General features: G+C 34.7%; 1 protein-coding gene across 1 annotated transcript in view; it reads right to left on the reverse strand.

Annotated features, from left to right (window-relative positions):
- LOC128998160 (beta-1,3-galactosyltransferase 5-like) overlaps window positions 1–2,607 on the reverse strand; it is a 29,652-nt gene extending 27,045 nt beyond the window's left edge. The window contains exons 1-2 of the mRNA XM_054424172.1: window positions 2,346–2,607; window positions 676–802 (exon numbers count right to left, since the gene is read on the reverse strand). Coding sequence (XP_054280147.1) covers window positions 676–802 — 127 coding nt within the window. The 5' untranslated portion in view covers window positions 2,346–2,607. The remainder of the gene's footprint in view (window positions 1–675; window positions 803–2,345) is intronic.
- Window positions 2,608–13,862: the final 11,255 nt, after the last annotated feature.

The following is a 13,862-nucleotide window of genomic DNA, read 5'->3' on the forward strand; positions in this document are numbered from 1 at the left end:
TTTAAACAACCCCAATGGAGAGGACTATCTGGCAAAGATTCCAGATCCCGTCAGAAAAACTTTTGTTTTTTTAATAATAGTGCTAGAAATTGTCCGCAATAATGAATAATGAATAATGTGATGTCTTAGATAAGGTAAACTAACCATCACAAATAATGAACTTCAAACTAAAGATTGATCAAACATGCTTCTATGATTTAAAAAAGTACCACCTCGCTCATTAGTTTCACAAAATGATGATGGTTCCTATCTATTGTTTTTTTTGGTTTTTTTTTATTGAGAAGGCTCGTATCCCTGACAACTTTATAACTCGACAACATAGACTTCTATAAATAAACTTAAATGTATTTAAGTTACTTATTGTATGAATACTTATTTATACTTGTTATATGAATGATAGCGCATGGTACGTGCGTGGTAGCGGCGCACGTCTGACGTGCGAATAGCCACTGCCAATTTAGTTCAGTGAAAGATTCAAGTTATGTTGGTTAACCTTCTTGAGTTGGGTCACAGCCCTTTCTAACTTGAATCTAGTACCACTGATTCAACAAATTAAATCTATGTGCACACTTAACTCATTTTAACACAAAATGTATGATAATTTTGGTTCTAGTTACAGTATTTCGGTACCGTATAATAATTAGTCTAGACACAAGAGGGTATGGTGAGACTTACCTTCATGAGGTTGTTCAATGTGATACAACTGTACAGGGTTTGCATAGTATGAGGAGTAGACGATAAACGATACGCCCACTACAGTCAGTACTATGGAGTGCAACACCCGTACACGGAATGCCATCATCTGAAAACAAATATATATTGTATTTCAAAGGACAAATTACAACAGATCTTTAACTAATAGATACTTCCCCTATATAGAGAGCTTAGGAATGGTAAAATGTTTAATTCTCAACTAGGTACCATACCTACTTTATAAAGTACGGTAACAAAACATATTTTTAGAGAAGAAAGAGCCTGTTTTACCTATTTCAAGAATGAGCAACAAGCCTAGTATTAAGTTGTACCATAGACAAAAAGAATTAAATATAGACCGTCAGCTGTGCTGCGGTTACCATAGCTTCTGGCGCACACCGCTTGGAGCGCCATGTATTTACGGCGTACGCGCTACGTAAACTACAGCGGTGTGCGCCGGAACCTATGGTAACCATGGTAACCGCAGCACGGCTGACAGTCTATATTTAATTCTTTTTGTCTATGGTTGTACAGACACTGAATCGTTGTAGGCTAATAGATAAACTTACTTAATAGAGACATTTAATAAATATAAATGTAATAACTTAATTTCTTAAATTAGGAAGAAGCTGACTATGACTGGATTATTGTAGGCAACTTTTTTTATGGACTGCTAACAGTAGGCTAATAACAACCAATCATCTGTAGGCCTACCTAAGTTACGCCCATGATAACCAGTGCGAATTCAACACAAAGAATGAAATGCAATGCCACAACACTAGATACAAAACTAAAATTGATATTTCCTTCCGCCGGCTTTGTAAGACTAAGAACACCTCCAGTTATGGCTCTCAGCACTACACAATAAGCACAAAGATAGGACCAAACATCTCAAAGGCAATAAGTTTGCTTTGAATCTTAAGAGCATCATGAGATAATAGCCCTGCTAAAAGTTGAGGTAGATTTTAGAGGATGATTTTTATGTCTCAAGACCATTGCCTGCGCCATTTGTGGGAAACCTATAATCCTTCCACAGAAATGTTGTAAATGTAAGTAAATATGTTGCCTAGGCCTACATTGTATAAGTTATACTTTTTCTTTTGATGCATCTTACCCACTACAAACTGGTCTCAAGCAAAGGAGGAGGTAAAAAGGTACGCTACAGTCTTCACGGCAAAACCTAGGTCAGGGTCATTTTAGAACATCGAAAGCAAAAAGATGTGTCCTAACCTTCACATACACTAACCCTGGATAAGCCCCAGGGTAAAGCCAGGTGTGATTAGGTAATTTTAGCCTAAAAATATCAGTATAAGAAGGTCTAGGCTAGGCCTGCCTAGAGCCTATCAAACACCCTTTGGTAGTTAATTAGGAAGGGAGGATATCAAAGTTATTGCTTCCCAATTCATAGTTTAGAAATAATCATGAAATTTCACAATACTACTTTACGTTGTAGGCTAGCCCCTACCTTGTAAGTTAACAATCATGTAAATTGCCCAATCTTGGCTCATAATGATCACCTTACTATGCCAATTTAAACAATTAAAATCATTCTCTGAGCTAAAACTTAGTTTACATAACAGGAATCAAAACAAAGTCTGTAATGCTAAATTTGTTCTACAATTATTAATAAAAAGAAAAGTCCTTTTACTTACAAAGGCGTAGTGGCTAAAAGATAAGGTGCTATCCAAGGTAACCTACACATCACGTAACAAATTATATTTCAACTGGATGCATTTAAAACACAAAAATTACACAACTATTACGATATAAGTATGAATTATTCCTGAGCTACATATCAAAATCAACTCGGGTTTGGGTGGTGGAGTGTCGAATTTGTGTTGTTAAATTCAGAACCAAAACCGTAATCTGTCAGATTCTTGGTCACTTTGATCTAGTCGAGTCACAAGTCAGTAGACAGCAGGAGCAGACAGTCTGCACCAGTGTTGCCAATCCACAATGGCCCGATTACCCCCTCCAAAGCAAAGAATTACCCGCTTTTTCTAAAAATTACCCTCAACAAACCAAAAATTCCCTTTTAACACTCTTGCCTGTCTCTAAAAGTAACGAATAAAAACCCTGATAAATTAGTTTTGAGTAATCCCACAAATTAAGATGTAGTAAAGAACTAAATATAGGACTTGAGACTTGTAATTAACCTTCATAATGAAATTTTCAATCTTACTGACCTTACAAAAATAATTTCATTAGTCCTACAATGATTTGGTTTTTTTTATGATAGCCTATGTCATATACTTGTTTAATAATGAGTAAGTACTGTTAAAAATTTTATTTTTTATTCGTTTTAGGGAGAAAATAGTTATTGTTGGTTAGTCTATGTTATAACCGATCAACATTATTATTCCCCTGTTTTATGTTATTCATCTTCTTTAGAAGTAGACTAGTACGGTATTTTCCTTCCACCATGGTATCAGCGTTGACTGTAGTATAGTGAGAAGTGAAGTGAGAGTCGGAGAGTGAGATCAGGATTCAGGATCACGGATCAGGCATTTAAGGCCAGGCAACCAAAAGTTTTTCCACTCCAATCCAAAAGAAAAGACTACAAACAACCGTACTGACTGAAACTGAACCGAACCGAACCGACTGAACGCTGTAGCCTACTCGCATTGACTTTATATCTACACTACTAGTGACTGAGTGAGAACTGAACCAAACTGATGAAGATTAAAAGAAGTAGTGTAAAACAATAAAAAGTCTGTGAAATAACTTTAATGGAAAAAAACACAGGGAAATATTTTTCTTCTAGTGAATTATAAGTAATCATACGAAAAACAAATATATTTGATCAGTTGTCATTTACCCGCTTTTTACCCGCCTATTTGCCATTACCCGCAGCATTACCCCCAGGTAACTAAATTACCCGCTTTTCGGGTAATTACCCGCTTTTTGGCAACACTGGTCTGCACTGCACTTTTTTGGTTAACCAGTTCAGTTCAGTTCAGTTGAAGGATCTGATGATCAGTTACAGACAGCAACTTTTTTTTTATTTGATGAAATATTTCTGACTTTCCTGTACAGGACTACCAACAAAATTTCGTTGGGTCATATACTTTAAATGTTGGACCATAGATTAAATACACTCCTTTCTCCTTTGGATCGATGGACACACCCAAACTATTAGAGAACATTGTATTGTATTGAATTGTATTAAATAACAAACTTCGGCTGTACTTTACTTTACGTCCTACTTTCGTGCGAATGAAAATATCGATCAATATATCGATTATTCGATATATCATTTGGTTAGTTAGGTTTTAACCGAATCTAACTAACCAAACAATATATCGAATGAAACAAACGATAAATTGATATTTTCATTCGGTTGTTTCATTCGAATGAGTGTAGGATGTAAAGTAAAGTGCAGCACAAACTTCTTTAAAACCCGATTTTTTGTTTGTCCTAGGACGCTAGGCACGGAGTCATACCTAGGTCCACCGCGGTCAATCTCCCCCGCGCTAGTTTCCGCAAGGTCTGCGGGCGGCGGAGCATGAGACCAACAATCCCTCCCACTTGCCTCTCACTTGCCTCAGTTTGGTTTGGCCGACCTAACCAAACGGTGCGGCGGACAACTGGAGACTACTTCACTCGTAACTACGCCTGCAAAATGTAGGGTACTTTATCAAAACACTGCTGTATTGCGGGCTGACTAATGAGACCGTTTTCTGTAAAGTAGTAATTGTACAAATTACCGTACACTTGCTTGGCTACGAAAAATAATTATTCAATTATATCTATTCCACGATTATTAATGGTTTTGAAATCCATACACCACTTTACTCACTAATATTAATGGTACAGATTAAGCACATAACATTAGAATGATAATTCACTTTAAACACAAATGCAAATTGTTAACGACAACATTTAATTGAAGACAAATCAATCAAATAACAATAAGCCGTTTAATTATTAACACAAAAGGTTTCGTATGATTAGATTATGCATACTGATAAACCACCTATGGCCATCTATAATAATATTTGGGTTTTCTTTTCCGAGTCGGGTTAGCTCTTCTACTCGACCGATTTTCATAATAATTTTGGCCTCAAACTAAAGGTATGGACGCACTACAGATTTGCAATCAAGAATCGGCATTCATTTTTATTTACGTATATTTCGAGTTATGCACAAAATGTGTCCCTGTACTTTTCTTATGGGAGTTAAATTAGTTTTTTTAAATTCGTTTGGCTCTTCTGCCCATCCCATTTTCTTAATTTTGGTCTTAAAATAAAGTTATGCAAGCAAATATTTGTGATCAAACATAATCATTAATTTTTCTAATGTATTACCCAACGAAAAAATTTAATTTTTTTTACTTCAATTAAAGATGTATTTCAGCAGCTCTAACTAAATTACCCTATATGTTTTGGTCTAAAAACCTTTAGTGAAATACCAGCTTTCATTTGAGCTATTTATTATTAAGATTCCGCTCTTAATAATCGTACCTAAAGCACTGTAATCAGTTAACTTCAAGATACTGTATCGCTCAATCAGAAAACATAAATTTGATTATATCTTGGATGTGGAATTTAGTTTGTGATATTTTTACTCAATTCAAATTACGTTATTCTATTTGTTTTGACCTAAGAACCTTCAGTGAAATACCAGCTTCCTTTTGATTTATTGATTATTAAGATCGGACGTACCTAAAGGACACAGCTAAATCACGAACAACACAAATTGTTCAAAAAATAGAGTTATTTATCATCGATTTATAGTCAAACGATCTTGCTTGCAACCTCAACAGTAACTGTCGACTTTGACGGGTTTCATCTAGTCAATCTTTAAAAAATCAAACTTTCATAATTATTTGCAAATCTACACAAATTAGGCTTACCAATGACCTATTAATTAATAAAATCGGTTTAGTAGAACTGTAGATTTAATTGTACAAAGTTTAACAACAACATCTTTCATTCAGTATTTTCTCACTACTATAAATTGGGAGGTTGCTTAACGTTTTTGAAAATAGAGTAACTTTTAAATGGTGAGGAAATCGACCAAAGTAGACGGTCATATTCTTGATAGAGAATAAAATTTCCTACAAATTACTATCATGTATTTCCGGAAAATACTCAATAAAGACAGTCTAAAGTTGGCTACAAATATAAACTTGGAAAAAAGGTGTTTTAAATGTATTATTTTTTATTTTGATTTTTTCTCCTCAAAAAGTAATAAAATCACACTTTCATAACTATTTGAAAATCTACACGAATCAGGCTTTCCAACGATTAAGAAACAAAATCGGTCCGGCAGGAATTTTAAATTTTATGATTTTTAAATAGATTTGTTTTTCTAACAAAATATATGGATGAAGTATAATTCAAAACATGCTATGTAAATTAATGGTATGTTTCGGGAATAAATAGTTTTATTTTAAAACGAGCTGTTGGCCCGTCCTACGTACGGGAATCGAGCAGTCCATTAAAATTGTATATAGTTGTATCAATATGTCTATTCCTAATTCAAGCTTAGTTTAAAGCAGTTCAAAGTTTATTGTAAAGAAAAAGCTACCAAGATTAATTAAAACTTCTGGTCGTTGTTACTTTCCCAACCTGTCCTCAAAAATTCGGGTGGTAAAACAATTTTCATAAGCTTTCTTTTGAAGTCTCGTGAGCTTCGATTCGTATAAAGCAATGGTTATAGAATCTTACTTAATTTCTATAATCAATGACAAAATCACAGAGTAAATAAACTAACCTCATAGTTCTTAGAATATTATTCAACCAGCTGTTAGTTATAACAAATTATATTGCACTAAAACAAACTAAAGATTTTATAGACTGTTGAAAAAATAAATTAGAACATCTATTATTTTAATTTTACTTTGTATATTTAAATTATCTCTCGTCCTCTAACCGAATAAATAAACGTATCAATTATTAAAGCATTACACATAGTATAGAAAGTCAACCCTACGTATGTCATTTCATTTTCATCCAAATGCTGAATTTGTGTCGAAAACGCTGATTGTTTACAGCTGTTACGTTAAGCAAATTGTATTATACCAAAACCTAGAGTAGAATGTTAGCGTCGGCTGCTGGACTTTTTAAAATTTTAAGCTTAATTAAAAAAAACTGAAACCCTAAACTAAAATTGTGGCTTCGACATTCCCTAGTTCCCAAAATTGGCTTCTTTCAAATCTTTCTTTCAACGCAAAAACGATGAAAATCCGTCAATTGGTTGATTCAGAATCGTAAAATAAAAAAACCCTGTTACGTTTCAATATATAAGATAACGTACACATTTTTGTAATATTCCTGGAATTAGTTTGGGTTTTCATTACTCGATACTTAAATTATATAAATAGCCAAAGGCAAGACAACGTCTGCCGGCTTCAGCTAGTTTTTTGATAATCCTATCTCCTCTCTGGCATTATTTAATTCGAAAATGATTACATTGCATTATAAAGTGATTTCATACGTTGTAGGCCCACTTATTATCTCTTACAGTATACCCCTTCAATCATGGTTAAAAGATTTAATACACCTATAAAGAGTTATTAAATTGTGAGTGAAAATAGAATGATAAGTATTTGTTATTTAATTAGAAGAAGATTTACCTAAAAATGGGGCCCATTGGCTTCCTTATGGGGCAAGAATAAGTGACCCAATGTCCCCAGTGGCAATAAGCAAACTTTTTTTAATTAAAAGAAAACTGCTTTTTGTGGTGGGCCCTCCATAATAGTAGGCTATTTTAGGACGCATTCATCCCTTAGCCACCTTCCTAAGATAAATAAATTATTACATATGAGATTATGAATTTCAAAATGGAAAAGAGTGTTTCTTCAGCGTGTAGATTCTTAATATAATAATAATACGACATATTATAATAACGAATAATATGACAGATTAAAGCGTTTTCCGTACGTAAATGTGAGTGAGTGTATGTATAATTGAAATAACATAAATTATGAAAGCAGCCAGATTGGGTAAAATAAAATATGTAAACACAACAATTCATTTAATTTAAATAACAACCCCTAATTATTCGGTCCACAATGGAATGACATGCTGGGCACGTTATCGGTACTCTTACTTGAGTACCATCTCCATTAATAGAGAATAACTGTTGAGAGACAAATACCCTCAAACACCAAACACCTACTACAAAACACGGGGTGGCCACAGGGGGTGCAAAGCCTCGTGGGCTGCATAACACCGCAGAAGCGGAGCGGCGCGGCGGTTCGATGACCAGAGGGTCCAGTTTTGCGAGCAAGAGAACAAAGAGTTTGCATTCCTTGAAACCCAAACAAAGACTGTTGTGTTGGGGTGCGAGCTTTCTCTCGGTGGCAGGTAGCTACAGCCGCGACAAGGGTCGCTGCAGTTGTAGCTAAATAATATCATCGACGCATTGACGGTAGTGGATAGATATTGTTAAAATAAAAATGAATTATAATAATTATCATAGTTCAATGTCCTAATTAAGAGCTTAATTTTTACGCAAAAACCTTATATCAGACAAATGTGCTTTATGGACAGATTTCACGTTTAAGTCCCTACCACGTGCAACACTTGGTTTTTAGCAAATTTCCCTATAGGAAATCAATAGTTTCTTAGCAAACGTATTGACTGTTTACAATTAACATATGTTCTTCTTCTCACTTTTAGTTTCTGCCAACAGTGGTTGGAATTTCATAACAGTGTTTGTTTCCCATGTTAATCTTATGGAGAAATGCGAAACTTTAAATGACCTCTGGGCCTCACTCTCTAATTATTTCCCTAAGCAGAAAGTTTCCTGCACAACTTAACGTTACGCTCTCTAACGAGGCTATGCAGAAAATCAGGCAGTTCTTAAGTAATGTAAACAAAATGTTACCATTGTAAAAAAATTATAGAAATTTGTAAACGTATTGGCAACAATGGGTAGTACCATGCAGACTACATTATCATTGACGAAGATCAACATGGACAACCTAATGCGGCTGTAAGTGGGAAATATTCGTAGAATACACTAAAAAACTAGATCAGCTTTTGAAAAATGATAAAATATTTACAAGAAATGTTGATTATATGGAACTGTTAGGTACGTGATCTATGAGTTGAGTCTTTTAAACTCATCGGAAATTATGACTTTTATTAGGTTTTAAATAAGTTATTTGTTTTTAAACAACTACCGTACTTTACTTCTTCGCAATTGCTCGATTTCGAGCAACATGTACACTAGTAAATGTTTCATTTCAACCAAGTGTTTGTAGCAAACTGTTAAACTGTCAAACTTCCATTACTATCCAAACTATCCATTATTTCGTAAATTGCCCTTTAAGGTCGTAATTCATTTCTAAAGCGAACTTTCCATATACCTAATGTTAAAAATACCTTAGCTGTACTTATTTGTTTGTTATTCTTTCAATTTATTTCCTTATTAAAATAAGTGTGATTTTTTTGTATTAGGTACTGTATTCTGTGTTAAATTATGTAGCACATGAAATGGTTGATATCACCCCATTTTTCAGGATTCTCTACGGGGAAAATTCGTTTGAGTAGGTTGGTGTATGTCTCAAATCAAAGAAATAAAATGACTCGACTAAATTACTTAACACAGGTTATCAGCAAGGCATATAAGGTTTTCTTAAGTTCCCGATTCTGGAAACACTTTGTTGCAGCATGTTACCTCGAATTGAAGCAGATCGTTTAGCATTCATTAGAAGTCATCAGTTAAAACTGAGAGCAGAAATACCGGTAATGTAAGTGAGCCTTGACGACACAAATAGAGATATATATAATTAGTTTCTAATAAGTTTTCAAACAACTCTAAGATGTAACTAAAACTATTCGAATTTAAGCTTAATGTTTTTCTGAGCATTATGTTTCATACTATGCGGCTCATTGAGCCTCACGGGTTCTCTAGTACTATACAATAATTGAAAATATGATGTCATTTTGAAAAAATTTACAAAACTACAACATAGCAGCGCATAAATTATTATTAAAAGCAACAAAGATTAACAATCCATTGATTAAATGAATGGAAAAGGCGTTCCTGTCATCCCACAATACGGCGGAGTTTGCAAAAGGTATACTAGTTTTTGCAGGCGTTGTTTCGTATGGTACTCAGCCATACATATACAATAAGTGCCGGCTATGTATAACAAGCTTTATTTTTACATTGATTTCCTTGTAAATGCAAATAACTCAATTGTTAATATAAGTGTAGTAAGAAGATTCGTTCACTTCGTTCACTCATCTATTATTACAATTAATACAATAATAGCATTCCCCAAAAATTTAAGTTGCCTTTTTAAAAATAAAACTTATTATGATATCTTCTGGCCAAAAGTTTAATTATCGTTCTGATTTTAAAATATTTATTTAACATTACAAAGTTTAAAGTAAATTATTCACCTACTATAGGAGGGTTTCGAAAAGGGTAATTAACTTCAAAAAATACAAAAGGATTTTTTTATTCTAAGAAAATAAGCAAAAACCAGATTTATTTATCTTAGTAGCAAAAATGCTATACAAATATATAGCACGGGTTACTTTTGTATTAGTCTTACTCTTATCCCATTTAAATACTATAATAATGATAGTATCAATAAACAAATGCATATTAGTTACGTAAAGGAGACTTTGTCCTGACCGCACCAGCCTAACAGATGCGTTGGCCACTGGCAACAAGGTCTACCGGCAGCAAACACGACTACATCCCCTTCACCCGTCACGGAACTGGTTCAGCTCGGACATTTCGCACCACCAATCGTAGGTCAGGTTGGTGGTCGTAGACCTTGTTGGCCGCGGACCTTGGCGCGTCCCCCTAGGCACGAGTCCGAGATCGTTTTTCACATTACTTCAGGCCTAGGGGCTGTGGCATTATCACTTAGATAAAATCCATTGGTGATTTGGCGGGATTTGAACCGGGGACCTCAGGCACTGAAGTCCCGCGCTCTAACCACTAGCCAGCTCGCTCCCCGCACAGAAAAAACAGATATAAAAATAAAAAACGAAATATAAAAGAATAAATAAAAAAATAAACAGAATAGTGAGCCTTGTGTTTATTTTTATGATTTTAATTTTATGTATATATACCTTTTGCATTTTAAAGGTGAGGTATCATATGCCCTATATGGTAACAATGTAAAATTAGCAACCTTAATGTAAAATTTTCTTATAAACCTGAATGTTTTAAGGCTATTATTCATGCTTTTATACAAAACTGGTACCAAATTATTTACTTTCAATAAAATTGTAATTCACTTTTGTGTGTGTATAAATGGCAGTAACATTTTTCTCAGGTAGATTATATTAATAAATTTTACTTCTGTGAAATAGCTTGAATCTTCAAATATATTATGTAAAATTTTCATGGTTCTATCTCTTATAGTTCCTTAAAAAAAAGGACATATGTATTACAAAAAGTCGTTTTCGGGGAAACGGACCCTCTAGTCGAGATCACTAGATTACTTATTATATTATTCATTCTGATAGCCCCTGGACTACGAATAATGACTTATATAGGCTTACCTCCGTCAGCAGTCCAAAATTGTGTCTTTTTCAACTAATGTTGTTCAAAGCTTACATGTTTCGTTGCACTGCAACATCGTCAGAGCTTTTTGTCAAAAACATCAAATGATTTATACATAAAACAAAACACGGAACACGAAACATTACGTGTTTAAATGTTTCGTGTTCCGTGTTTTGTTTTATGTATAAATCATTTGATGTTTTTGACAAAAAGCTCTGACGATGTTGCAGTGCAACGAAACATGTAAGCTTTGAACAACATTAGTTGAAAAAGACACAATTTTGGACTACTGACGGAGGTAAGCCTATATAAGTCATTACTTATTACTCAAATGTAAGGAAAAATGAACTACATCTTTAATTAAAAAGAATATTTCTAAGGTTAGGATTTTTAGGTTAGAACCATAAATAAGATGTCATTTTGTTCAGAAAGTAACAGGGTTAATTTGAAACTAAAAATAAAAAATATATATAAAAAATGTTTGCGTATGATACTCATTTAAAAGAGAACAGTACAAACCTTGGTCTTTTTACTATCTAGCCTAGTCTTTTTTGTTAGATTGCATTATTAATTGAGCTCAATGACAAAAGGATCTGATTCTGAACACGATTTCACTTTAAATTGAACCAGCGACCTTCATCACGGCCGCCTCCAGGCTGCGGTCTGGTAGAATTGATAACGTCGCAAGTAGTGTTGTGTAGCACCAGACGTCCCATAAGGCCAGGGTCACACTTACCGGCGAAACCACCGGATGCCGGATCCGGTGGCGCCGGAGCAAGTTGGGATAAACAGGAAGGCATGGGGCAGGCCACACTTCTCCGGTTCGGCGAAACTACCGATCCGGTGGGAAAATGCTCCGGCGAAACCACCGGATATCCTCTACCTCGCCGGACCGTCAGATCGGCGGTCTCGCCGGTCCAGTGGGTAGCGGGGCATTGTGCCTTATGGAGATGAACACACATACCGGCGAAACAGCCGGAACTGCGACTGCCCCCACTCCTCAGTCGTGGTTGAACCCTCAAGGGAAGTGGTGTAGTGGTTGTTCTTGATTATAGCACAGTGTCCAATTGTATTTAGTTTTGTTTTGCTATTTAGTTAATTTAGTTTTTATTTTTAGTCTGTTTATTTTTCTATACTGTATCATCATGGTAGTTATTGCACTATAATCTTCGATAGTAGCTTGTCAAATGAGGGGACAGACAATCGAAAATAATTAAAAACCCTATTTTCTTCATTTCTCAACTGTTAAAATAAAGTGTAAAAAGCTCCATTTAGCTGTCTGTTCTCCAGAATAGGATGCACTCAAACAGTTCGGTGGTGTTTTCTATTCCTTCTATGGTGGATCAAACACAGCAAGGCCAACTTTTGAGATCTTGACAGCACCATTTCTAAAACCTAAACTGTACTAGAACTGTACTAGTCTAAGACAAAACTGATTCAGAGTTGATTGCACTCTATTTATTGTCGCCGGCTCCGGCAAAATAGTTTTCACCGGAACAAGTGTGTCCTGACCCTCAACCTCCGGAGGATGGCGGACCCGCCGGATCCAGCGTCCGGCGGTTTCGCCGGTAAGTGTGTCCCTGGCCTATCAGACAAGTGGCAACGGCTCATTAATTCGCGTATTATTTATTTAAATTTATGAATATAGATTTATTCAAAGGTTGAAAATTAAACATATAGAATTGAAAACCCAAACAATATAAATTTAAAATATATCTCTGTACATTTAAAATGGAATGGAGGTAATATTTTCATAGCCTAGTAACCAAGCTATCGTATTTTGTAAAAAATACACAATACCATTATTTAGCTTCCTCCAAACAAAACAGCTGTTAATAATCAGTCATTACTAGTTCCAGTTGTTCAGTTCGTATCTAGTCAGTGCGGCCTTGGTTCAGCGGTTCAGCTCCAGCTGTTCAATGTTCAGCCATTGACTAATATGGTTCAGCTCAGACAGACCACAAACAAACTAGACCAGAGCCAGCAACCAGCAGCAGCAGCAGGGCCGGGCCGCACGATTTTTATTTCAGCTGCAGTTTTTTAATACGGACAAAATGAGAGTTTAAAAATAAGAAATTAAAAAAAATATTATTGTAGGCCTAAAACTAAAAAAAAATATATAATTATTTTTTAAATTAAACTGTCATAACCTAACCTAACTAACCAAACTTGCTGATAATGACAAAATTGAATGAAGGTTTACTAATAGAAAAAATAGTTCTGTTCATAAAATAAAACTATAAATGCCTCAAATTAAATTTTATATTTTTTAATTATAAAATTAAACTGCCATAACCTAACCAAACTAACCAAACTTGCTGATAATGAAAAAATTAAATGAAGGTTTACTAATCGAAAAAATAGTTCTGTTCATAAAATAAAACTATAAATAGCTCAAATTCAATTTTATAGGGTTTTAATTATAAAATTTAACTGTTATAACCTAACAAAACTAACCAAACTTGCTGATAATGCAAAAATCTTGAACAAAAAGTTTGTGCCCCCGATGGGTTTCGAACCTGGTACCATAAGTTTAGATGCCCGGTACGCTATCCACTAGCCTACCGAGGCCGATGGTTTCACACAGTTTCATTGCGCTAATGGTGTTCCCTCAGCCAATAGAATGCTCTCATTTTGTTCTTATTAAAATAACTGCAGCTGAAATAAAAATTGTGCGGCCGGGCCCA

This window comes from Macrosteles quadrilineatus, unplaced genomic scaffold (assembly GCF_028750875.1).
Source record: "Macrosteles quadrilineatus isolate MER2022 unplaced genomic scaffold, UCM_ALF_1.0 Scaffold_7__1_contigs__length_78375512, whole genome shotgun sequence".
In the NCBI taxonomy this organism is placed as follows: domain Eukaryota; kingdom Metazoa; phylum Arthropoda; class Insecta; order Hemiptera; family Cicadellidae; genus Macrosteles; species Macrosteles quadrilineatus.